At 35.6% G+C, this 26,542-nt stretch overlaps 1 protein-coding gene across 4 annotated transcripts in view; it reads left to right on the forward strand.

Annotated features, from left to right (window-relative positions):
• The window catches only part of ERC2 (ELKS/RAB6-interacting/CAST family member 2), a 521,406-nt gene that overhangs the window by 238,788 nt on the left and 256,076 nt on the right, over positions 1 to 26,542 (forward strand). For all 4 annotated transcript variants that reach the window (XM_027794617.2, XM_027794625.2, XM_055806739.1 and 1 more), the window contains one exon: positions 6,424 to 6,559. In XM_027794617.2, coding sequence (XP_027650418.1) covers positions 6,424 to 6,559 — 136 coding nt within the window. The remainder of the gene's footprint in view (positions 1 to 6,423; positions 6,560 to 26,542) is intronic.

Here is a 26,542-nt window from a genome sequence, read left to right on the forward strand (position 1 = left end):
GTTTTCCCCCAGACAAATCCATCGGTGGGTTGTAAGTGATTACACAGTGTCCTTGTGTATTTGTGTCACAGTGTCTCTTGTGGTGTTTACGGTTTGCTAGTGTCTAACCCATCTTTGTTGTTCAGGTTTATACGTTGAAAGTATCAAATACATTTGTATTCCAGGAAAGTGCCAGAAACAATATTTAACTTTGCTCATATCTTAATGGAAAATCTTTCCTATGGATTTAAATGTAGTTGGATCTGAATTTTAAAGAATTACCCTTATGCTGTTGTTTTAAATGACAACCTATGTGTACTGTCATTTTTAAGACAGTGAGAACTGAACTGTTGGGAATATTTCTATGAGTCTTGCTGAATTAATATAGTTCAGAGCGGACATTCACATGGACAGGATTTACAGGATCAGGTCCTTCTGCGTGACTAGCTCCTGAGATCCAGAGTGCCTAGTGAAATGTTGTTGGTTTTTTTATTGCTCCCATGTGAATCGTTTGTAAAGGTGTGGACTATTTATAAAGGAGAAAGAGATGATCTGTTAAAAAAAAAAAAAATAATTCTTGCAAGTAATGATATTGGTAATATTCTACCCAGCGCATGCCTGGAACAATAGCTGAAAATATTTGATTATTTAAAATGTGTACTGAATTAAATTTTGAAATGTATTTCTGAGACTTTCCTATTTTATAGAAATTACTTGTTTTGACTAAATTGTTGTATTTAGTAAAATCTTTATTTTTTCCTGAGAATATTCTTTGGTAAGTTTATTGCACTCTGATATTTTTTGTTTTGTTTTGTTTGTTTGTTGAGGAGTACAGGTTCCTAGCATACAGGAGAATTTTTTGATGGACTTTGAGACAGCTGCTCCCATTGTAATATTGTTTAATATGATGAAAAATATTACAGAGACATATTGCTTTAGAAAATGTTACAAATTTTTCTCTTGGGAGTATTTTCATGTCTGCAATTTTGGATGCTTTGAGGGGAAAAAAATATCTTTATGAAATAGTGTGAAGGCTACACTAAGCATGTAACACTTATCTTTGGCTGACATTACCAATTTTTTGGCCAACGTACCCAGGTGGCTAATTAAAGCTAGGAATTTAATGAAATAATGTGATTTTCTATAGCTATCAGAGATGAAAGCATTGGAGTTTAGACAACAGTTGCACTACTGTAAAATGAAATCTGAAAGATACATATGCGTGGAAACTCCAATGTTAATATTTGTCTTTAATAGTTTTATTGAAGGAATTAAATGTACTGTAGTTGGAGCTACAAGATCAATTTGAATGCTATTCCAGAAGAACAAGAAAAAAAACACAAAATAACATGGTTAAACATAGTCATTACAATTAGTAATATTCATGCTGTCAAGAACTAAGTGCTACTACTGCTTTAATATTTCTTTTTTTTGCTGATCAAGGGTCTGGATCTCCATGACACTGATGTCTATTTCTTACAAAGACATATCAATTAAAAAATTGAATAGAATGAATGGCTAAGTGTAATTGATGTAAGGGCCTCTTGCTGTTTGCACAGCAAGGTTAAGGGGCTCTGGGCTCCTTGGTCCAGACTCATAAGAGACAAAACTATAGGGCTGTGTAAGAATTTTTTTTGTCTTTTCCTTTCACCTACCTTGTGCGGATATATATGATATTCTAAGTACACCTAAATATTTAGCAGTCATAGTTTCATGGTTCTTCAGGAATATCAGAAACCGGAGCTGTTACAGTCTATTGATTCCTGTCTTGGCAGTTTAAAACCATCTTTCTGAAAGTTGTGGGATGCTGAGGAAAACAGATGTAGGCATTGCCATGGTTTGGATACCTTATTTAAAGTCTAGTGCCCAGCTGAGGTGGAAATTAATGGCTGTGGAGCGTTCCATTTGTGAGAAAGATTATAAAAATTATCCCAGGTCCAGAAAATTGAGGAAGTAGAGTGGGAAATTGTGACTGGCCAATTTTTACTGGAGTAGCATAGCTACGGTCTACTGTGTATTTACAGTTCAGAGCAATGGCTTGATATAGGTTTAAAAAAATTAATAAACTCAGTTTAAAATACAGTAAGGCAGTTTCTAGAGAAGTATTTTACTTTATATAGTCTTCTCTTCATTAGGAATGAGAGAATGTCTAATGTACTAGAATCAAATTTTATATAGAATTTTTTCTTATATCTAATGTTCTTCATCTCTTCTTTATTAACTTCCAGTATCATTGCCATCAAGTATTTATGTGGCATGGGTGTGGTTTTGTTTTGGTTTTTTTTCTTTTAAACTATTCAGGATGTGCTTACATTCTAGCTCCATTTTGAAGACAGCTTAGGTCCATTCGGAATTCTTTTTTTGTCGATAGATCAAGCTGCTAGTTGTTTTATGGCAATTGCTGACTGGCTATAACCATAGAAACACAAATAGAAATTTAAGTTTGTTATCTGAAAAAGTGATATTAACTAGCCATTTTAATGTTTGGCCAAGATTAAGCATCTGTGTAAAGTGTTGCTTCTCTACACTGCTCTTTAGACTGCTTTTTTCCTCCTTAAATGTTATGAGCTCAGAACATCATTGCTTTAAACCAGATGTGGTGTTGGCACTGCTTTAGCGTGCTCTGGGCTTGGGTGCTTTAGAACTGGTTTGAAGACTGGCTTTCCAGTTACGTGATGTTTGTAAAATTATATACGCAGCATAGTTTTCCATAATAACTAGCTTGAGATGACTGTAGTGCCTAGTTTAGTGGTTAAAGAATTTAGCTCACTATAAGGTAACATATACCCAACTTCAAAATGAACTATAGCAAAGTGGAGAATCAGAAAGCTGTGGGTTTCATCTTACTGCTTTGGGGCAGTTAGACTATCAAACAAAGAATACTTTTGCATATATTTTACTACCAGAATATGATTAATGTGTGATGGTAAGATCAATTCTACTGCCCAGGCCCCTGCGGTGTACATTTCAGATTCTGAAGACAATGTATCGTAACCAGTAATGTTTTATTTATTTTACTCTGTCCAATGAATTCTGTGGTCTTACTACTTTAAATTGAAACAGTGTAGCAGAGCACATGAAACTAATACCTCATGATAAAGAATAATGTAGATTCAACTATTCATATCAGCATAACTACTAGTAAACTAACTATGTTGGTATTTTATATTCCATATGGTAATGGCATATGGTGTTTTGTGCTGATTGTGTACTGTTCCCAAATGTGGTTTTGTTTCTCATGCATAATTTTTGCTTATACTAATCTATTTTATTAAAAAGTGTTTTAGAAACAGGGAAGTGTGAAAAAACACCAGAGCAAGCATACTCAAAAAATACATTGTATCAAGGATTATGTTTGATATATTCGCTGTTTAAAAAAGAATAATGGTGGAGAATGTGTTCTTGTATTAATTTCCTGTGTTGAACTCCTCCTGTACCTTTAATGCAGGCCTAAAAACCTACTCAGCTTGGCTTTTTAACTCTTAGCATTTTCATTTCCATAGACATGTAGTCAGCTGTGGAAGAAAGAGAGGCTATGACACAGCTTTCTTTTATTTCCTTCTCTTTAAGATTTTGCATATCACAGACACCAGATGTTTTGCATTGCAACTTTACCATGTTCTACTTTTCAGAATTCTACTTAGACAGAAACTGCAATGGGAGGTCGTGAGAGGGAAGGGTTACAAAAGAGACAGTTAGCATTGGCATAAAATTGAACTTTTTACAGAGATTTAATATACATTAATTTATAATTTATTCAGCATTAGATTAGAAAGCATTTTATATTTTAACAGCACAAAGGCATATAACCCCACCAGGATTTCTGCCAAATACCGTGTTTATATATGTAGTTGTGAAAGTCAGGTTTTCTAGTATTAATTTTGGGTTTATGCTGTTTAGGTCTATGCTTACAATTATGTGACAGATCCATGAAAGAGAACTGATTTTCAACTGAAGCTGCACAGAGCATCTAATGTATATTTGTATACTTGATTATAAAGACAAAGGGCATCACTCTAAAATCCTTGAATAAATTTATTTAAAAATATACAATTCAATAGTTAAACCTATTATATTCTTTAGGACCTAGAAACAAGTTTAAACTGGGGCACGTGGTTTCTGGGATGATTTTGTCAATATGTCAGTATAACTTTGACAGAAATATCCCTGCTGTTTTTAGCGCTGTCATGTTGCCTGGTTATTACTGGCTAGCTGTGGTGGTGTTGTGTTTTTCAGAAAATTAACCTTTCTTAAAACACTCTGATAAAATACTGGTGATTTATGATATACTCCATGTCTATTGAGGTAGGTCTCATGTAGGCAAGGTTTCTTCTCACCATCGTATAGTGTATTTTTTGTTCTCAAGTGAACTTGATTTGGGAATCTAAACATGTCAGAAACCTACCAAGACACAGTTCTAGTGCTGTACTGACGGTTGCTTTGAGCTGGGGAAAAGGAGTTTTTTTTTATGAACCTTGTCATTTTGTTAAAGGTGTGTCTAAAGGAGGAGAGTGCCTTAGGTGTATAGTTAATTAGAACTATATAAGGGTACTATAAAAAATATTTGAGACTATTTAAGGAAGGTACAGCTTAAGGTCTCAAAGTCTCTAGCATTGTAGAATGCTAACTCCCAACTAGAGTTCGTTCAACCTAGATAAGCTCAGCTGTTCATCTTCCAGTCACTATTTTCTGTAATTTAGAAATGATTGTACTAAAAAGAAATAAATTTTAAAAGGATAGCCTTGATTTTTTTTCTATCCCCCCCCCCCCCCCCCCCCCCGAAACTGGTCTATTTTCTGGTTAGAGTGTCTTTTTGGGGATTCTTTTAGTTTTATGATATGTATAGTCCTAATGGATTTTATTTCTAACATTAACGAATGAGTACAAAACACAGATGTTGTAAATGGATTATCAGTTTGGCTAATCTATCTTTTTGTGCCTTACCAGGCTGATGCAAACTCTTGAGCACAACTACAGGATAAATCTGTTTTTCAAATAGAGGAATTCATACTTGTCTTTCATACTTGTCTTTCTAGAAAAATTATCTGTGAGCTTGATGTGGATTCTTTTTAAAAGCAAAAATTTTTATTTGAATTAGTTTTACCCTCTTCTATATTTCTAAGCAAGTCGCAGCTCTTTTTTAGTAAAAAAATATTAGCTTTTCTGTTATGAATTGTACCTACAAACTTTTATATGAAGTGCCTTCTAAGAATTTTTAATAGCATGGCAACATTTATTGATTACAGATTCATTGTTAATTTTTCAGTATAAATAAGTAGTGAAGAAAACAGTGGTAGGACAAAGAAACTAGTGGTAGAAGTAAGTATAAAATGCCCTAGTTCCTTTAGCATAATAAAATAAGTGCAAGAAATGTATTCTCTAACTTTTGGGGTTTTTTTACTGAAAATTCTAATGTGGAAGGAACAGAGACAGTTTCCATGATCCTTTTGGGCCCTACATAATATTCTCTTCATTTGCCAAAATAGGATTAGTGAGCACATCTCATTAGGAATTTGCACATGATTTTATTTTAATATAGATGAAAGGGATCAAATTCCTCAAAGTCAAAAAAAGTAGAAAAAACAGTATCTGAGAATCCAAGCAGATAGAAATCATTTCTGCAAGGATATTTTTTCTGTGCCTGCCAGGCAAAATTAGTGTGCCTTCTTTCCTGAAAGGTTGTATTCTAAGTAACAGAATCAGGAAAGCTTCTGGTAACTTAATGAGTAAGATCCAGAGCAAAAGATAATTCAACATTGAAACAATTTTTTTTTGAGTACAGTCTTAACAAAATAAAATATATGTTGGCGATATTGTTTCATTTTCATTAGAAGCTACTCTTAAATCTGTTGATAATCTTTTGTAGAAAGAAGTCTTGTTATTAAAAAAGATAAATATGTAATGTTTTTGTACAAAGCTATTTGTAAAAGCATTCTTTATTCTTCATGGCATTTATGACTTGACCTTCTACCCCATCACACTTTCATCCTCAGAAACATTGTATTTATAGTCCAGGTTTTCAAAAATAGAATTTCACATCAGTCATCACCTTCACCTTCTGCTTCCTTTGAAATTAATGCTGCTTAGAACACCCATTAAAATTGTTCCCAAGTTCACTGAGTGTGTAAGGATTGTTGGATATCTCCCTCTGTTGCAATTTTTCTGTGTACTTAGAACATGTATAAGTATTTGTGAGCAATCAATAGAAAAAATCTTGCAGGCCCAAATAAATGCTTTTTACTGTTGCATAATCTGATGGTATTAAACCTGTTTTGATATGCCATCTTGAAAACAAGATGAAGTTTTACTGTTTACATCTGATACTTGGAATACTTGTATCTGTTGGAGAAACGATGTCTTGTGTCATAGTCACAAGTTAATTTATAGGGAAAAAGAAATGATTGCAGTCATTAACCCTAATGTATATGTGTATACAATTCTTAGACATATGAAGGACCAAAACAAGAAGGTTGCCAATCTGAAGCACAATCAGCAAATGGAGAAAAAGAAGAATGCACAATTGTTGGAAGAAGTTCGTAGGCGAGAGGACAATATGACTGACAATTCTCAGCATTTACAAGTGAGTTTATTTTTCAGTTGTGTTTTATAACCATCAAGAAAAAAAAATACACTTCTGTTCCACTGTGTGCCTTTCAAGTTGTATAACGAAACTTTTCCCAGAAAGAGCTTATGGCTCTCACCTGTCCTACCAGAAGATGTACTACTAACTTCAGTTGCGTACATGAAATATTTGGTATTTAGCGTGAGGAAAAAGCAATATAATTTGAAGCCCTCTCCTCACAAGGACTGTATTTTACTTATTTAAAAACAAGTCCTTATTGTTTTGAGGAGCGTCAGAAAATAGAAGGATAATTATCCTTTCTGGATTCTGTTTCTGTGCTATTCACAGTATTATATCCACAAGCCACAGTAAGGTTATATAGTGTGGCTATGAATGTGCAGCATGTTTGAATATCGAGTAGTAGTGTGCTGTGATTTTTTTTTTCTTTTTTTTTTCTTTCCTTTTTTTCCTTGGCAGGCATTTACATAGCTGGGTGATTAGCTCTGTAAAATACGATTTAATTTTTGAAGAGCACTAAACTGTGCCATATTTTCGTGTGTAGAGATTGAATGCAACAACATTTGAGACCCATGAGTCGGTCCCTGTTCTGTCTCTAGATATAGCTCTTCACGTTAAATTCCACTGTCTGGGAATGAAATTCTATATCAGCAGGGATATCATCATCTGGTTTCATACTCAAATCATTTAATGGGTGTGATTTGATCTTATTAACTAACTCTCTGTACATGCATGTGTAGTAGATTAAAAGGGTGAGGATAGGTTGTCTAACAGGTTAATGGTGAATTTGGAATCCTCACCAAAGATTGTTTTTATCTTATGTATTTATATGCAGCATAGAGTAGCTATAGCTGTCTAATTTGACACATCTCTACTAATCATTACTGCACAGTTATTACATCAATAACCTTTTCCTTACAGTTGGCAAGAAAAGGTAGTCCTATCTTTTTATTTAAGACAGACTTTTAACCTTTTGCTGAAAGTTTCTACAGTTTGTAAGTCACTGGATTCAAGCATTGAGATTTGAAAGGTAATTAGCTCATCTGGTTAAACGATACACTACATATTAGGGAATTTGTATTAAAGACTACAAAACGAGTTTGATGCATGACTTAAAAATATTCTCTGAGATCTGACCATGAGAAAATATGAAAAAAAGTATTGATTTTTGTCAACAACGTAAATGTCTCCATACCCAGTGTTTCTAGGCAAGTCTGATTTACTGTGAAAAATGTCAATTTTGCTTTGTTCCGGTTGATATAATGGTCTTCTTCAAAATTTCCAGTAGATGGAACTTGACCTTGACTTGTTTCATATGCTACTGTATTTCTCGTGTGTTCCTATATGCAAAATGGAGAAATTAACACCATGCCTCTCTTTGGGCTTAAGTTGGTGAAACTGTATGTCAGAATTAAGTTCAGGAAATGATATTTTCTTTATGCATCTGTGTAGTGTTATGTATACTTTATGACCTTGGTCATTACATATGATTACATCACCATGCATTCTACTACACATGATACAGCAATAAAACCCCATGAAGTTTTTGACCTGAGAATATGATATATCAAAATTAAATTTCAGTTTTGAGCAGCTACTTGCAATTAATGTGGTTCAATAAAGAGAATATATTAGAGCTATAATTTTTCCCAATATTATTTTGGAAATCTATTAGAGTGGGGTGATCACTAGAGAATAGAAGTAATTTCTAGGGTCTTTGAAGTAACTGCTATACTTGGAGCTTTCAAGTCATGTGATGAGAATCGGTCTACCAAATGAAAGCAGCACGGCTGAATAACCTGAATTTAGAAAGAAAAACCCGCTGCTGTATAGCTCTTCTGTGCCGTTCAGCTGGCTATAAAGCATTTACCCAGAACAGTTCATGAAAACCAGTTAACTACTATTTCTCTGTTACTATGCCTTAAAATGTTAATAATTTAATATTGTGTGCTTCGACATATTACTTTCAGTAATGTATGTGTGTATGTGTCATGGCCCATCCTACAGTTGCTGAGCTGCTAGGACAGTGAAAGAGAGGATCCTAGCTGCTTCTGTGTATCAGTAGGTGCTTTGCATTCCCCAACTCTTCCTCCAGTAGCTGTAAGAACAACAGGAGGAGTTGAGTGTTTGTTGTCTGTGCTGCTGGCATGCTGGTACAGCTAATCCTGCCTTCTCTGGCATAAGCAGAACAGGCAATCTGCTGCTCTTGTCAGTTTGCTGCCATAACTAGTTGTTTTATTTCCTGTGTCTAAAACATTTCCTCATTTCCTTGGCTTATTTCTTCCCATGTCTGCCTTCATGTTAACTGTTCTGTTCGTGCAGGGCTGGATGTGTTCTCTCATTGCAGTTTGCTGCTTTAATGAATTAGACTGGCTGTCACTGCATGGATCACAGGGAAGGCAAAGCCCTGAAAATGGCTTGTTTAACTTAGAGTGAGCCATAAAACACCTGGAGATGTGCATTTGCAAGTAGAAGTTTAACTCTACAGTACTATGACATGTTCAAGTAAAACCCTAAGGGAGCAAAGTGAATGGAGAGGTGTGGAGAAAAGCAGCCAAAATTGCTGAACATCTGGCAGCTTTTTCCTTCCCCAGTAAATTAAGCTAGAGAGTTGCTTTGGTCTAGTAGGTACAGGAAGCCATTTCACTGCATCAAGCAACCCCTTCCAAAGTGGGCTTGATAAAGTGTCCTTTTTTTTCTGTTGTTCTTGTGAGGGAAAGGAATTACTATTCTCTGTGGAAGTTCATTACGGTTTGTTTTCAAAAATGAAACACAAAGTTAATTGTTTCAGTAAAAGCTCATGATATGACATGTATATTTAATGGAAACATTTCCCTGCCATCATACTGGACGCTTAAGGTTTCCTTATCATTGCAAGGTTTGGGGGGCTTTTAGTTCTTCTACATAAGCACCATAGTGAATCCTGGAAGTAAAACAAATAGTTTGACATTGAATAGCGGAGGTAACATGCCTCTGATGTGCATTTATTCTGCTATAGGAGAGTATTTTGATTTAAAGTTTTTTGACTGGTATTATTTGTTTTATATGTGTAAGGCAGTTACAAATATTACAAAAATGAGTCTGATAAGTAGGTGGTTGCCTGGTTAAAAAGCCAAACAAACTAAAGCTCCAGTCAATTAGCCTTGGTATACAAAGGAACTTTTTTTCATAAGAGTTATTTAAAAAAACCTCCTCCTCCTCTGTGGAGTTGTTTAAAGAGCAGGTATCTCTTAAAATGCAAGTTTTTCCTTTAAAAAATTTTGATCAAGAGCACTAGTGGATGCAGTTATGATTTTGATTGGCCTGTATGACTTGTTATTTCAGGGTAATTTTGACTTGAGGCTTTTGTAAGTTGTCACATAAAACTGTGTCGTGTATTTAGCTTAAGATAAACATTTACTCCTTTAATATTTAGCCACAAATGCCTCAGTGCAGGGATGGAACCCACCTGCTTTCCGCAGGTCTGAGTATGCAGCTACATTTGTAAGTGTCCTAGATTTGAACTTATATACGCATGTGTTCAAAAGGATACATAGAATGCAGTATGTAATAGGTAAAATTATTTTCTTTCCTACCCACCCAAGCATAAAATATTTTCCCCAGGAAGCAAAATATAAACTGAAGTTCTAGTGATGTGAACATATAGAGAATTCAAATTGGGATATAAAAGTTGACTAAATGAACAATCTGACAGAGTAGAATACTTGATCACTCTTTATATTAAATTTTGGTTTATAAATAATATGTAGAGTTATTAAAATGTACATTAAAATGTAGTGGTGATCTAAGGATTTAAGTGAGGCAGAATTTGTGGGGAGACACATGATGTGAGATATATTATGTGCTTTGAAAAAGAAGTTTCTGGAAGTACTATACACCTGCTAATTAAAAATGAAATTAATTGGTATTTCAATCAATATTGAATTAACATCTTAGTAAACTATAGATATCTGACCACCTTTTCTTGTTACTGTTTATAATGCTCTCTACTACGTTTAGTAGAAGCACCCTATGTTTATAGGCATTTATAACAGATAGTTCTTGTGTCTATAGTGTACTTGTTACATTTGTGAATGTTGTATTGAGCTGTTAAGGTAAAGTATATCCTAAAATTCTCTGGCCTGATGTAATGATTGTATTTGTTGGCTAGCTGTGATAAACTGGCTGTTAGCTAGCTGTGATAAGCTCAGCTGAGAAATAAGAGCAATTAGACTAGTCAAATTACGTTTACTCCAGCCAAGTCTCAATCTTTTTGCAGAAGTCCTGGGAAACATGTAATAAGAAAGCTAGTATAATTGTCCATGGACCATTCAGGGCGTCATTCAGGGCAAACTGAAGCAATCTGTTGAATTGCCATCCATTTTGTACAGCTCAAGTGGGGGTTGAAGCTCTACCCATTCAGCTGTCCACTTGCTTTCTGGTAGGTCTGACAAAGTTCAGAATTCTGTCGTTTCTTTGAAGCTTCAATAGGATACAATAGCTCCTGAGGCTTATAACATCATGTCTATTTGTGACATATTTCACGATCTTTTCAGATAAAAGCCTCTCAAAACTGGTTCATATCCTAGCATCAGTGCTTTCAGGTCAAGTTTGAATTTCTGATGGCCCCATCTCACAGCACTCCAGTGCCACTGCTGTGATGGAGAGTGCCCTGGGATGCCTGGGGAGGGAATTCACTTTGGTCTCCCTTAGCTATCAGCAATAATTGTGAGTGATGCTTCAGGTGTGGTTTTGGGGGGTTATTTGGATCACTGTAAAATTGGAAACATCAGGGAGTCAGACTTTAGATTATTTCTTGGGAATGAAGAATAGTTGTGAGGTTTTCTGCTTTTTCCTTCCACAAATCAAGGGCAGACCTGTGCAAATCTTGCCAGCCGTGATGGTCATACATTACATAAAGCATCACAGCAGGAGACCTGGCCCTTGAACACTTTATCGTGAATTTTTTTGAGAATGTTGTATCTAACATGCATTCATTTTTCTCTTTTTTGTTCACCTTAAAAAGATAAGCCTTTTTGAGAAATGCTGAGCCAAGAAATATGCAAGTATCATGTCATAAAGTTGCGCATAATTCCTCAAATCTATTTGCAGGATCTTGAAATGTTATAGATGTGAAATATGTTTATTTCCTGAGATGTGTTTTTCTTGATTCTTGTATGGAACGTGGTTGTTCCAGTAACACTGTTACCTCAGTTGAATTGGGAAAGAAAACATTTGCATAATGTTGAGAACTTGAGTGGATTTCGTTTTGATTCTGATTTTCAAACCTGCTGTAATAACAACAACAATGTCCTTTCTCTTCTCTAGAGTAAACAGTAAGAATGTGAGTGTAATAATATTCCCATTATGTCTCATCACATAACCTCAAAGGAAGTTAAATGTACACTTTTGTCTTATTATACTTTTCAGAAATGTAAAGTATCATTTTCATAAGTGAATCGAACCTTATGGAATCATATCTGTGCTAAGTTCAGAAACACTTCCTCTTTGGAAACCTTATGTGAACTGTCTGACACATACATGTCTCAAGAGAGGTACAGGGATGACCCTGAAAAAAGTTTAAAAGTTTAATACCCTTTTCTGCTCTGATCTACACAGCTTCTGGGTATTTCCACCCTTTCTTCTGGTTTATATACGGGAAAAGTTTTTGAGTCTCCTAATGTTTTAAATGCTTGGGTTATTTGTCACGATTCTCTTACAGGTAGCTTGGACTTTCTTTCGGCAGAAATCCACATGCTGAAAAGTAATATTTGACTAAAAATACTGATTTTGAGTGAGACAGTGTGTAGTTCTCATTTATTTCAAATATCATATACAGGCAGCTTGATCAATGCTCTAAGCCTGAAGTACCATGAAACAGATTGTGTACACATGTAAGTTTCCCAGGTGTAAATATTTCTCTTTTTAAAGTGTCCAGCATATTAGCCTTGCTTTGTCACTGGACATACTGAGGCAAGGCAAACATTTCAGTTTTTCAATAGTTATGTACTGGCTGGAAATTTAGTCTTTAGATAATGAATAAACATGATTAGGAGAAAGTCTTAACAAAACAGATAGAAGAACTGGGTAGTTAATATTAACTGCTCTCTGATTCTTGCTATGTGAATATCTCTGATATCTTACTTGCTAAAAATAGAACCCAAGAGATTTCACAGCTAGTCAGTGTGAATCCTTAAACTTGGATTTGTTTATTTTTCACTCTGTGCTTCAGCATATAATTTTCATCTTCAGAATAGTTCTAGAGATACAAAATATCCTGAAGACATTGCACATTACCGTATGGTTTTACCATTTTAAAATAAAAAAGAAGGATGGCCTAAACAAGGGCTATACCTGGCATCAATCTATTATGATTTTTCACTTAATGCAGTGTATTTCCTACTGCATTGTCTCAAAAACTTTGAAACTATAATATTAATAAAAAAGAGGAAGCTAGGGAATGAGATGAAGTCTTGTAAATAAAAATGAACAGAGCAGTGTAATCAGTTCAGAGACAGAGGAAACAGACGTGACTTATGCAGACAGGTATTAGTATATGTAGCTGACATAAGGCAGTAGAGAATTCATTGCATAAACAAAGTCTTGTATTTATTAGTGCTGAAATACATATGCAGTGAGAAAACTCAACCTTTTAAGAGGTTAAAAGCAAGAGTTACTGTATTAAAAGTGAATTCTAGTTTAAGCGTGCATCCAAAGGTGGACCTATACCTCTTTGGAAGGCTTTAATAGTTCCAAGTGTTTAGGAGTTTTTCTGTCTTCAGAAGGCTGGTCTTTTTGTGGAGAAAGATGGAGCTAAGATTGGGATTTTGCCTTTTACACCATTCTTCTTTGATTTCAAGTGCATGCGTGAAAAACACCTTGTGGTCTAGCTCTGATAGTGGGAATTGTTCCCCACCTCTCATTTAGGTCTGGGCACAGAATAAGGGGAAATAGGTGATCACTCTTGATTTTTCCTTTCTCAATATTATGAGCAATCAGAACATACAGATGAGATATGATGGAGATGGACTTTGGGAAATATGTAGAGAGGCAAGAGAAAGGATAAGATGTGGCCTGCATGCAAAACTTGTGAAGATCTTACCTCTAAGATTTCTGCTCTCAGATACAAATATTTTGAAACAAAGGGCAGGGGGGTTTTGCAAGTCTGTGTAGGTGTCAGCTGCAACATGTCTTTCAGTCTTTAGTGTAAGTTAATAAAGAATCATAAGGTTTTCCTAGCGGTTCAGTGACAAATTCAGAAGATGGGGTAAGCTACAGCTAGAATGAAGTTCTCCCTTTAAAGTTTCCATCCACTTGTTTATGGAAAATACAGAACAGAAAGGTGTTTTTATTATGATTGCAGTGATTTAAAAACTTATTTTACCCGAACTTTTCTACAATTAAAGCAGAAGCTTAATAATGCACCTTGCATTTTACATCAAAGACTGTGATGGTCTTGTGTTGTAGATGTTCCATTTAATATTGTAGTCCATGTAGAAATATTTTCATCAACCTTATTTCTAGAGTTTCACACTAATTGTAATTTTTTTGGACTGGATACATTTGTTAAAGCTGTTGCAAATACTTTTAAACAAATGAGTTGATTTCAAGTGCAAGTGAGCAATTTTTGAAATTTTTGCCTAAGTTCTCCATATACAGTCTACAGCATTAATAAACTAACATGCAAAGAAATAGAAAAGTCAATATTTTATGCTAGCTTTCTGTAACACATCGACAGAATTCTCTTCAATTTATTGCTTGAAAACTAAAATACGTTCTTGTATGCTTCTGTTTTCAAGCTATAAGTTCCTTGGGGACTGTAGGATTTTATCTTTAAGCTGAAGTTCTGTCAGTTTGAAGGAAAATTAGTGTTAGTGTACATATGAAATAGTTTTACCCTTATGAAGCAAGAACTATGTACTAGCAATGGGGAGAACCTAGCACAGCAGATGAAACAACTGTGTGCAGGTTCATGGGTACTTCCTTTGGCATTTGTCTACTTCTCTAATTATAGCTGGATTTTGCCCAGATAGAGCATAGCTAATAACTACAACCTCAAGAATGTCTAGACTTAGGCAAAATGTACAGCTTATAAATTTCACTTAAAGTTCAGGGAACTTTTTTTCTCTTGTGTGTATCTATGAAAAAGGCAGGGATTGAATTTTCTTAAAGCAGTCATTTTCATGCAGCTGAACATAAATTTTTAATGGACATTTTGAAAAAGTTGAACTTAACAAAACTGTCTTTTCTGTGATTCATTGATAACCAAAATATATAAAATTCTTTGAGTGGAGACTCAGGCAGTGGGTAACAGAAAAAATAAACAGCCCTGTGATCATTTAGTGTAATATATTAAAAATTGACTACCAGATTAGTGCATACTTACAAAAATCAGACTAATCAGTTCAAACACACGTAAGACTATCGAGGACACAGCTAGTGTATTTATCTTCAGATTTCTAACAAAAAATGAATATAAATTCAGATTGCAAACATGGATGGATGTTTAAGAATTTTCCTTCCTTGGCCTGCGGAAGTTCCATAAGTTGTGGATAAATTCCATATGTGTTGCTGAAATGTGTGTTGAACTTCAGCCAGTAGTTTAAGATTATGTTGAAGAAAATATTTCTAAAAGGTTTCAGATGAAGAGAAGAATTTGAGAGTCTAGAGAGGGCAGGAAGGTTGATTGGTAGGTCTGAGGATCAATACCAGAAGTGGGTTTTTTCTGTAGGGATTTACTTTGACATTTGTTTTCATTGTGCAATGTAATCCCCAGAAGCCCAAACTACTCTTGTTATAAAATGTCCCTGTGGACAATCTGTGAAAATCTCACTTGAAGATCAGTTTCTACTAGACTTACAGTCTCTTAAATCTTTTTTTCTTTGTCATAATTGCTAGGTTGACAAAAGTGACTCGGTGTTCTGTGGTATGTTGGTCTAACCAGCTATAACATATAAAAAAAGTTTAATGAGTAAGACGTTATCAGTACAACTGTCATATGTAGTTGTCATGTTGTTTCGTTCATCTAGAGTATTAAATTATATGAGTATGTATAAAATAACATGAATTTATTACTTTTGGATTTCTAAGCAAGGACACAGTATTATAGAACATTATATATAATTATTAGTACAACCTTTGCACTATTACAAGGACTTCTAGAGCATCCCATATAAGAAAGTCTGAATACTGACTTTCTCATCTTTCTCAGTTTCTACCGTTAAGTCAGAAAAATAATATTTTCCAGTGTTGTCTAAGTAATCTTAATTCACTGACTTTAGTTACCCAAGAATAAAACTTGGGCATCTTGATTAGCAAACGAAGCTAAATTTGTATATTCTAGCATAGTTATTTAGAAATTTGTGAACTGCAATTATTGACAAGTATTTTATGTTTAGATTAAGTAAGTTATTTCTTCCATGTGCTTTAATAAATGCTTTGTTAGTTGAAAAGGGCATATACGGCAAGGCACGGGAAGGAAGAGAACCTGTTGGGAAAACAAAACTGCAATAATAGGAGAAAGGATAAATTTAATGTGATACACCTTTTTTTCTCCCCCTCAGTATTTATGTAATAACTCACACATGTGGGACTCCTGCAGTCTCCAGGGGGCAATCACATTCAACATGCATCAAAAGAAATAGTTCAGTTAAACCAACTCTCCCTACCCAGCAATAATTACCACAGGTTTACACTGAGATATAGTTGCAAAGGTTAGTCAGTAGGGCATCTGCAAATCAAGTCATATGTCAACTCTACATCAATAACCTCATTATAATACATGTTAGTATTTCAGCACATGACTGTCCAATATAGCATTCCACATATAGTTCATTTTTAACTTTTGCATTGACTTATAGCTCATCTAATATTTTACTAACTTACGTATTTAAACACTCTGTATTACATAAATTATAATCAATGACAAAAACAATGATTTAGACTGAAATTCTGCAAAGTGAAATTGCAATAAAATGTCTGACCCTATTTGTGTAGCTGTCTTCAATATAAGATGAATATAGGAAGTTTAACTCTGTAATATAAAAACAATATAATGGAAATGCCTATTAGCATAGATTTTCCAATTTAGGCATTGCCTAAAAATTTTACCTATGCTTTTTTATTTTTAGTTTTCACAAATGAAAGCTATTTCCCTATATATAAACTAGCAAAAAAGTAATTATATTCTAAAAATACAACTGATTAGCTGAATTCTATGCAAACTGTATCTCCATATACTTTGTTGCATTCATAGCTTATCCATGGGCTATAACAATTTTTTGGTGAAAGCTTGATAGGCTGGATGAAAACATAAAAAGGTTTTCAAAAACCTCCTTGTGGTCTGCATCAAGCTCAGATTTCTAGCAAGTTTCATAATTTGGTCTTGTATTTACCGGTGCTAGCTGTTGCTGCTTTGTCACTCTCTGCAGATCATTTTGAATAGCATGCAAGTCTGTTACTAATACATCTGGTCAGTAGCAAAAGTTCTGCTTGAGGTAAGCCTAGGCACAATTATTTTGGTTGGTGGCTAATAAGCCAGACTTGTACCACTTATCTCTCATTACCAGTGTTTAGCCTTACACCAGTGTGTATTACACCAGTGTGTAATAGCCTTACACACTATTACTTTGACTACCTCGTGTTACAGGCTGGAAAGAGAAGGGAGGTGACGGTTCTTCATTGCATAATCTTGTCTAGAAGACTCCCACCTTTGAAAGTTTTCTTAAAATTATTTATTGTAAACACATCTTGCTTTGAGAAGCTTTCAAGTGATAGGTTTCATTAGAAGATTTTGGGACCAAATTTCACTGTTAGACTTTCTTTGCCAGTCCCTTTATTTTTTAATTATTGAGTTTAGTTGGGCAGAATTTACCCAGGAAAATTAGGGATGGTGGAACAGATAAGGCAAGGGAAAAAGGAGGTAACTTTTAAATCTCAAGCTGAACCATCTGATCATGGAATAAAAGAAAATATACTTCACTTCTCACTTAAACAAATATAATGTGCTCAGATTACACCCCTTTATAAATAAAAAAGTATTGGTCACATACTGAAATTTGTAGTCACTTAGAGCAAAGTCATACTCAAATATTGACTTCTTAATTATGGATATATGAGAATAAATTGTTAATATTTCAGGTTCCTACCTGATTTGTAATACATGCAAGTTAAAACAGCATGCACAGGCTGCCAGAAAATGCTCATTTGTGACTAAAGGTAAAGGTAAAAACTTCAAGTGTTCAATTAAGAAACCACACATTTGCCAAAGCATACTGTATTAATAGATCTCAAAGTATTTTACAGAACATAGGTATAACAAATATATTGAAAGAAACTGAGGCATAAGGAATGAAGTTTATGTGCAACGTGTCCTAGATGGCTAATGCCACCACTAAAGCATGTAGACTTAGTCTTAGTCTATCCAGTATTCCATTTACTGGTCTGAACTGGTAAATTACAAGATTTTGATGTGGTGTGTTACTCATGATAATAAAAATGTTTGCTAATGAATTGATACTGATTGATATACTAACTGCAGATGAATTTTGATATAGTTTTTGGTCCAGTGAGTGACTGAAGTGAAATATTGGTCTTCAGCATGTGAAACATGAGGAAGACTATGTACTACATTAACAGTTTTGCAACAGCTAGGCAGTTTTACTAGTCTCTTGCTTCTCAAAGTATGATCTATAATAGCAGCATATGAAGAAAAAAAGAGTACTATCATTTACAGTTTAGGTTTTTTACAATGGCCTCAGATTTTTTTTAAACCTGAACTATCAAGATAATCAGATAATTCAACAACAAACTACACTAGAGTATATTAGATTTTATAGAAGGCTGTTCTTTCAAGTTATGGCTAGAGTCGTTACTACCTTAAGCATTTATTTGAGCCTGTTTGTATTTTTCCATTTCTCTTTCTTGGGAAACAGTCTGTTCAGCTTTCTGTATCTGAGAGAGATTCCTTCCCTAGAAATACCTTGGAGAGAGCTTCATAGTTATGGATATATTTGAATTCCTAACGTTTTACAATGTTTTTTGAAAGCTGAAGAGGGACTTTTTACAAGGGCATGTAGTGATAGGAGAAGGGGTAATAGGTTTAAACTGAAAGAGGGCAGATTTAGATTAGATATTAGGAAGAAATTACTTTCTGTGAAGTGGTGAAACACTGGAATAGGTTGCCCAGAGCAGCTGCGGATGCCTCATCCCTGACAGTGCTCAAGACCAGGCTGGATGGGGCTTTGAGCAACCTGGTCTAGTGGAAGGTGTCCCTGTCTATGGCAGGACGGTTGGAACTCCAGTAGGTGATCTTTAAGGTCCCTTCCAACTCAAACCATTCTATGATTCAATAAATAAATGTATTAAAACAATTTAAGTTTTTTTCCATGATACCTTTCATCATTGCTAATAGGGAAAAATGAACTTAATTTAAAATACTACTTTGATGTAGATGGATGAGCTATAAAAATGTTAACTTAGAATCTTAAAACCAAAACTATGCACAGAATGCAGATTTTTTTCATATTCCTTTGAAAAAATACATTTCGAGTTATTCTTTGTATTTCTGTGGATATTTAGTGACATGGATTAGAAATACTTTTACAAATGCATTTGTTCTGTAGTGGGGTGGAGTTGTATTAAACAATATTATTTGGTATAAGCCAGTCAGGTTTCTTTTCACAGTTGCATATTGGCGTAATGAAAGAAGCATTTTACACATACTCTTTAGCTGTCACATACCTTTGTCATATTGAGAATGACCATAATTTATCCATCTAGAAGCTATGACAAAGATAAAAGCCAGGTGTATATGATCCCCCTTCTCTCTCTTTTTTTTTTTTTTTAAAAACTTCAAAGGGACATTATAACAATGTGAACAGTGTGTCACATGAGTGCTATAGTCCCTTGACTTTGAAGAAAGAATTTTGTGTTTTCCTGCATATGGGGGAAATTCCTGGCTCTAGTAAAGTTAATGGGAATTTTGCCACTGCCTTGTCAGACAAAGATTTCTCACATGAAGAGAAAAATAATTCAAAAACCCCTGTACAGACAAAAAATAAACTTAGAAGGTCATTGAGAAAGCAGATTTCAAGTACAAATGGAAACAGTGCATTGTCATTCATCATTTACATCTGATCTGTTGACGGGCATTGTAATGTGTGAGAAAGTCCTTCCGCAGTCAGCTGTAAGGTTTGTCAAGACTGGCTTTTCTGTCTGGGTGTTCTTTTGTATGCACATTTGGCAGACACGTCCTAGCAAATATCATTACTTCTCTTAATACAGACATTAGAAAAGACTGTTAGATGGCTGCTGTCTGGTTCTTGTGCTTTCAGCATAGGCCTTGATCCTTTATGCATGATGGCTTTGTTCACCATTTTATTATAAAACAGATAAACACTACAAAATTAGCGGCATAAGCAGGATAACTGGTATCTTAAATTCCTTCTCTTTTGTATCTTTTCTCTAAATGTGAAATAGGAAGATCACAAGAATACTAGAAATCTAGCATATAAGACATCACCTAATAGCTGCCTACCTAGAAAACTGCTGTGAATACGTTCATGGGATACCTGGATGAAGGTATCCTAAGTCTATTGTGGTAGGATATGAATTACTAACTGTACATAGCTGCCTGACATAAACTAGCTTGTGTATTGTTGGTTTTCTAAGGTGCTCTATTCCAATTTTCAACTGCAAATTACATTCTTTCCTTACCTAATTGAAATGTGTATAAAGTACCTATTAAATTAAAATATGTATGGAATTGCCTAGTAGACAGTTTGGTGAGCTAATTTATCTGAGGTCCTGGAAATGTTTTAAAGACCTAAAAGGGAAAGTTTCATACAATTTTTGTCCTGGATGATCCCACGAATCGTGATTTCCCCGTTCACTTTGCTGTGGTACTTTGTATAACAGGACGTTATAAAATACATGTGAAGACACTTGAAGAATATTTATTTTTGAGACTTCCCTGTGCAGAATTACCCTGCAATAGCACTCTCCTGGTCATAATAAGGGAAACAAGGAGCATACAGAAACATTTTAGCAGTAATGCTGATCATGGTAATGAGCAAGCTGCAGCTGAAGCCAGAGGGATCGAGGAGGCAGGACTGGGGATAGGAATGGGCACAGGGGTGAGCTGGGATATGGAGGTCCAGGGTCTGTAGGCAGGGGGTGAGAGGAGGCCTCAGGTGATGTCAGTTAGGGCCATTAAGGCCTGCTGGTGTCCTCAAGGCCCTGACAGCAGCCCCCCAGTCCCGCTTCCCCATCCTTCTCCCTCCTAGAGGTCTGGGCCAGGACCGGGGGGTGGTGCAGAGGACTTGGAGCTGGGTCAGCATCACGGCAGGGACACGGCTCAGGGGCCTGCAGCTGCTGGGGTGGAGCTGCTGTTTGAGGCTGCCACTGAAGAACCCCCCTTCTGCGCACACACTGACAGAGGGGGCCCTGAGGAGCCTTGACAGAGGGGGTGCCCTGAGAGGCCGTGGCTGGGCAGCGGGTGGCTGCTGGGGGGGCAGAGCCCAGGGCCCTCAGGAGGGGGCACGCCAGCAGGCTCTGTGGTGTGGGACTGCAGCAGGCCAGGGCTCATGGCCAGGCCACATGGCAGGCCAGCTGCCCCCTCAGGAACTGGGAGCACAAGGCCACCCAGGCAGGGGCTGTGCCTCTGACAGCTGGTCTAGTCCCACAGGATCTCAACATGGTGGACAGAGCTGGGTGCTGGCAGCAGGGTGAATCCACGGTCCTGGGCGTGACCAGTGATGAGCTGGGTCTATGGGCCATTGGAACCAAGTCAGGAGAAGCAGGAGATGAGGCCAGAGGCCTGGCTGGGGCAACAGGCTGCCACATACCCTCCAAGTCCACTCGAGATAATATACCAGTAGCCAAGGGCTGCCCTCTCTCTGGGCAGCAGGGGTGGAAACAGGTAAACCTACAGTGTAGTTCTGGCAGATATATCGTGTATTATGTAAACTGTTTCCTTCACCTTCCTGTTGGGACCAAGTTATTTCATGCAGAAAACCAATACATATATATATTTATAACAAAGCAGGAATCCTTCAGTCTGTAAGGGGAAGTGCTAAAAGGTAAAGACTTTCTGGAGCCTCTGTACATCCTTTTCTTTGTCTGTCTCTGCTCAGTATTTTAGCCAGGCAGTGCCTACCAGAAATACCTTGCACCACTGAGGTATATCTCAAGTGGAAACATCACTCAAGTACAAAGCAATAGCCGCAAGATCAAAAAGAAATGTTTTGCATAAAAATAATACTTTAATTTAAAATAGTTGTATAGTAATCATTCAATTAAATAATTGTAAGTAATTGAAGTGTTACTATATGGTATATTCAGATTAATATTTCTACCTGAAATTTCTGAGGGTGGTCTGGGTTGTCTTTGAATCTGTGGTTGTGTTAGACTTCAACTACAGCAGATTTAGTTAAAGGACACAGACATAAGTGCCTCTTCTTTTGAATCAGCTTGCTTACAGTTCTGGAATATACATCACCAAAGTTCATATATAGGTGTAGATGTCTCCTCTCTCGTTCAGTGGCTGAAGTATGTAATGTTGACTTTAATGCATTAAACTACTGGCGGGTAGACTCAATTGCATGTGTTGAAAATGATGTACGCAGCTACCTTGAAGCATTATAGCATGTTTGCCTGTGGTTCTGTTGCACTTTTTCCTTGTGAAAAGGGTCTTATAAGAAAATAGAAAGTGCAGTTTCAAAAATTTATAAATTTTTAAAGATGTGCTTCCCTCTTTCCGTGATCTATTAATATGTTTATGTATTCATCTTACAACTGTTTTTTCTTGCTCCTGTTCTAGGATTGATGTTGTAATTACACAGTTTGTTGCACGTGTATTAAATTCTCCTTCACAGGTTATACCATATGTGCAGTGACCATCTGTCTGTTGACTCAGATATGAATATAGCAAGTGTAAACCTATCAGTCTCTTCTAGCAAGATTCTGAACAGTCTGGTGTCTCTGATAGGGTGTGTGGTATTTTTGTCCTTTTTTAAATTTATTTTATTTTCCCCCCTCAAATTCATTGTTCCCAAGACTAGTTCTTGAGTAAAAAACAGTCCAGATGTTTTTTATCATGATTGAAAGTCATTAATCAGGCAGAATGTAACCATTGCATTTGTGCTTTAAAGGAAAGTGTAATCAATAATAAATTCAGTGAGCTTGTGATGAAGGACTTTAATGTTTTTCAGAATGTTAGGATGCTGCAAAAGAGCTCAATATTTCCACAAAAATTCGAAGTGTTTGGTACTGAATATGTATTCAGAAAGAAAAAAGAGCTTTTCCGCTATGTTTTAATGGAATAATGGAACAAAATCTGAGTCAAATGAGGTCCATAATATGAATATGTGAGCTTATACATAGCAGTATGAATCCTGAAGGCCATTAGTTTATTTATCTTTAAAAAATTATGTAGGCTACTTCCATACATCTAGAAATTACAAATTGTGGGGGAAAAGTATTTTTTTGTGTGTGTGTTCTGGGAAGAATCTCTCTTTGGTAGAATTAATATTTGGAATATACAAATGGTTGTCTGCCTAAGAGAACATGAATTTTCTGAGGCTTTTCATCTCAGTCACATTCAGTATCCATATTACTTTACATATTTTTTTCCACAATCTGAAAATTTTGTCCAGTATTAAAAGTATATAAATCTAAATTTTGACCCAATTTTTACTTTATGTTGATTTGTGGTTTATGTATATAAAAGGTTGTATTTATTCCCCTACACTTTCTCAGTTATGTAGTTTTGTCAAAAACTGCATGAACATCCGCACAAAGCCTTGTCTGTATTTTTCTTCTCTTTTAAATGATCCACATATCTATATGTATGTTGGCAGTATCGTGTCTTCATATTATAGATCTTGATTCCCGGTGTTGAATACTTAAGGAATTTTGTTTTGGTGCATCCATAGGTATTAACAATCAACGCATTCTTATTCTTCATAAACCATTGCAACATCCTTGACAGATGTTGCATTCAGAGAACCTTGCAAGTTCTCTCTTCTCGGTGTAAATGAAGTAACACAATTCATGAGGTAAAGCTAGAAAGTAAGCAAAATGTAGCTTATGTTCTCAAATGTGCTACTACTTCTGATATTAACTGCTGGTACTGTACCCTCTGTAGTTTAGTATTTTCAGTGAAATAAAGAAACCGAATATTAGCCTGTGGTGATTAAATAACATTAAATTGAAACCTGGTTTAAAAACTGGGGATTGAGAGTGATGCTCAAAAATAAGGAAGCTGGTCAAAACAAAATTAAAAAGGAAGTCGAAGGAGTACAAGCTTCATGAAGGAAGGCTATTTAAAGAAAATTATATTGGCTCAGAGGAAATGGATACCACCTATCAAAAACTACTTTAGGGAAGACCAAACGGAAACCAGCATAGTTAAACAGCAGGACAAAGGAAAGTTTCAACAGCAAACAAAAAAAAATAATCTTTCAAAACCCTGAATTTTCCCAGTTGAGAAAAATAGAATCATAAATCCTGGCCAGTAAAATGTAAAAAACACAGATAGGCAGACCATGAAATGCACGCAGCACAATAAGAAGTAAGTAATGAAATGCATTAAAACTAGTAATTTTCCAATGTGTCAGAAGGTGGAAGCCTGCCAGAGAATCTATAGAGCCAAAGATAATTAAGATGTAGAAAGACTGCTTTCAGAAAATAAGGTCATAAGGTCAAAAAAAATGAAAGCAATTTCTTCGTCCTTTATTCACAGCTTGGGTAGTTTCTGCTTCTGGAACTCCTTTTTATGGACAAAATATTGGAAGATTTATCTCAGACTGAGGCAACAGTAGAAGAGATTACATAACAGTTACCAAATTAACATCATAGGATCAGTGGATAATTTAGGTTGAAAGGGACCTCAAAGGGACCATCAAGTTCAACCTCTTGTTCAAAGCAGGGTGAGCTTGTGGTCAGGCCAAGTCATTGTCAGAATCAAGTAGTTTTCATTCTAAACTTGGAAATTAGAGGTGAAATATGTGAATTAATAACTCTGGTGAATAACTTAAAATTTCCTTTTTACCAGAGGACTGGGAGGTGAGTAATGTGACACCTGTTTCTACAGAGGGTTCCAGGTAAGTTTTGGAAAACTGCCTGTACATATGACATCTATATTAGACAAATCAAAAGAAATTGTTTGGAAAAAAGAAATTAGCGGACACATGGCCAAAGGTAGTATGCTGCTAAAGAGGCGAAGTGCTTTTCCTAAAATTAAATAATTTCTGATGAATTCTCAAGTCTTGATGTTTTTCAAAAGTCCCATAAGATTCTGTGTTGCCACTGGTTGGTGTGTTTTTAAAAGGCCTGGACAAGAGAGTGAATAGTTTAATGAAATTCAGTAACATCCACTTGAAGACTAAGGATTTTTCTTTGATTGTGGCTCCCTGAAAACTCATAGGAAACTGGATAGTATTTAAAACCAAAACTCATAAGTGTCATTTAAAATAATAAAACAGACAACTGTAACTGAATAAGAAAATAAGAAAGCTGTTCAGATATGAAGCTGTGCAATCATGTTACTAAATGCAGTACTGATGGCAAAAAGCTTAAATATTACAGGGAAGAGTGTAGTGAAAAAGCTTATGCACAAGTTTTTTGGCAAACTCAGGCTGATTTATGATGGTAGGAGGAACTCTGTGGGTTTGCATGGTTTTGACCCTAAACCTGCAAAAATATGTTGGATTTGGCAACATTTCATTTGGAGTTTTTGGCTTCCTTTAAGCCCAGAAGTCAAAGCAACATTTGGGATATGAACCAAAGCCAAAGAAAAGGTTTGGATGAACCATACATACGATAACAGCCAAGTTTCACACAACTCTAATTATCATAATGATTTTCCCCTTTGTTCCTTCATACTTTTTTCCGGAGCTGTTTTTCTGTTTCTGAATCTTAATGGATAGAAGTCTCTATACTGAGTAAAAGTCTTTTTAATATATGTGCATAAGGAGGTGAAAAATGAGAGCTCAAGGGTTTTCTCTCTCATTTTTGTCTTACAGCAGAATTTGAACAAAAAAGGTTATAGATACCACCTGAAATGATGAAGTGTCTTCCTGTCCATTTTGGAAATGTTTTATTTTGTCTCTTTGGTGGAAGTGATAATGTTACATACTTGGCCTTCTGTGTTTCAGAGTATGAAATGGCATAATTAAGACATCCAAAACACTGAGCAGTTGAAGAATGGGATATGGTTTGGCTTCTTTCTATCACTCATTAACAAGTATCTCTTAAATTCTGGTAACGTAAATACCACTTTCAATGAGGACAGTCATGCCTGTACAGTAAATGGTGCATGTTCTGCATCTCATTTGGATCTCATGAAACTGCAGGGTATGATACATTCAAGCTGCTGGTCTGAGAAAATGTCTCAAATCCATAGTCTGATGTATGCACATCAGACACTATACATATGGTAAATGATAAACATACCATATGAGATTTGGGAAGTTAAGAGTATCAAATTCCTCTCCCATTATTTCTTCTTACATTGTATGGTCAAATCAAAAACATATTATTCTTCACGTTATTAAGGGGTTATGTTTGTGGCCCCATTTAAAAGGTTACAGAACTGATCACACTTTAAGCTTTCCTTTGGCGTAAAAATTTTCCTGGTTACCTTTGGGTTGTCATTTAAAAAAAAAAAAAAAAAAGAGGGTGTGTGAAGTTTGCAGAAGTTCAGCCAATTTTTGAATTACAGAGTTTTGAAAACCTTAACCATACAGCTCTAAAAAGCTGAGTTTAAGGCTCATTTTGAAAACTTATTTTTCCAGAATTTTGTTGCATATATTCTGAAGATGTTATCTGGAAAGAATAGTTGCAGTCCTGACAGTATTGTGACTATATATGCAGTTTCACGGTAGTTTTATTTTTTTATGTTGGCTTTGTGGACTGGGATAACAATATCCTCAGCTGAACTGTCAAGTGTTTGTCTAAAAATTATAAATTTAGTGTCTGCTTCATTTACTTTCATGTGAAAAA

The sequence above is a fragment of the Falco peregrinus genome, chromosome 5 (assembly GCF_023634155.1).
Source record: "Falco peregrinus isolate bFalPer1 chromosome 5, bFalPer1.pri, whole genome shotgun sequence".
Taxonomy (NCBI): domain Eukaryota; kingdom Metazoa; phylum Chordata; class Aves; order Falconiformes; family Falconidae; genus Falco; species Falco peregrinus.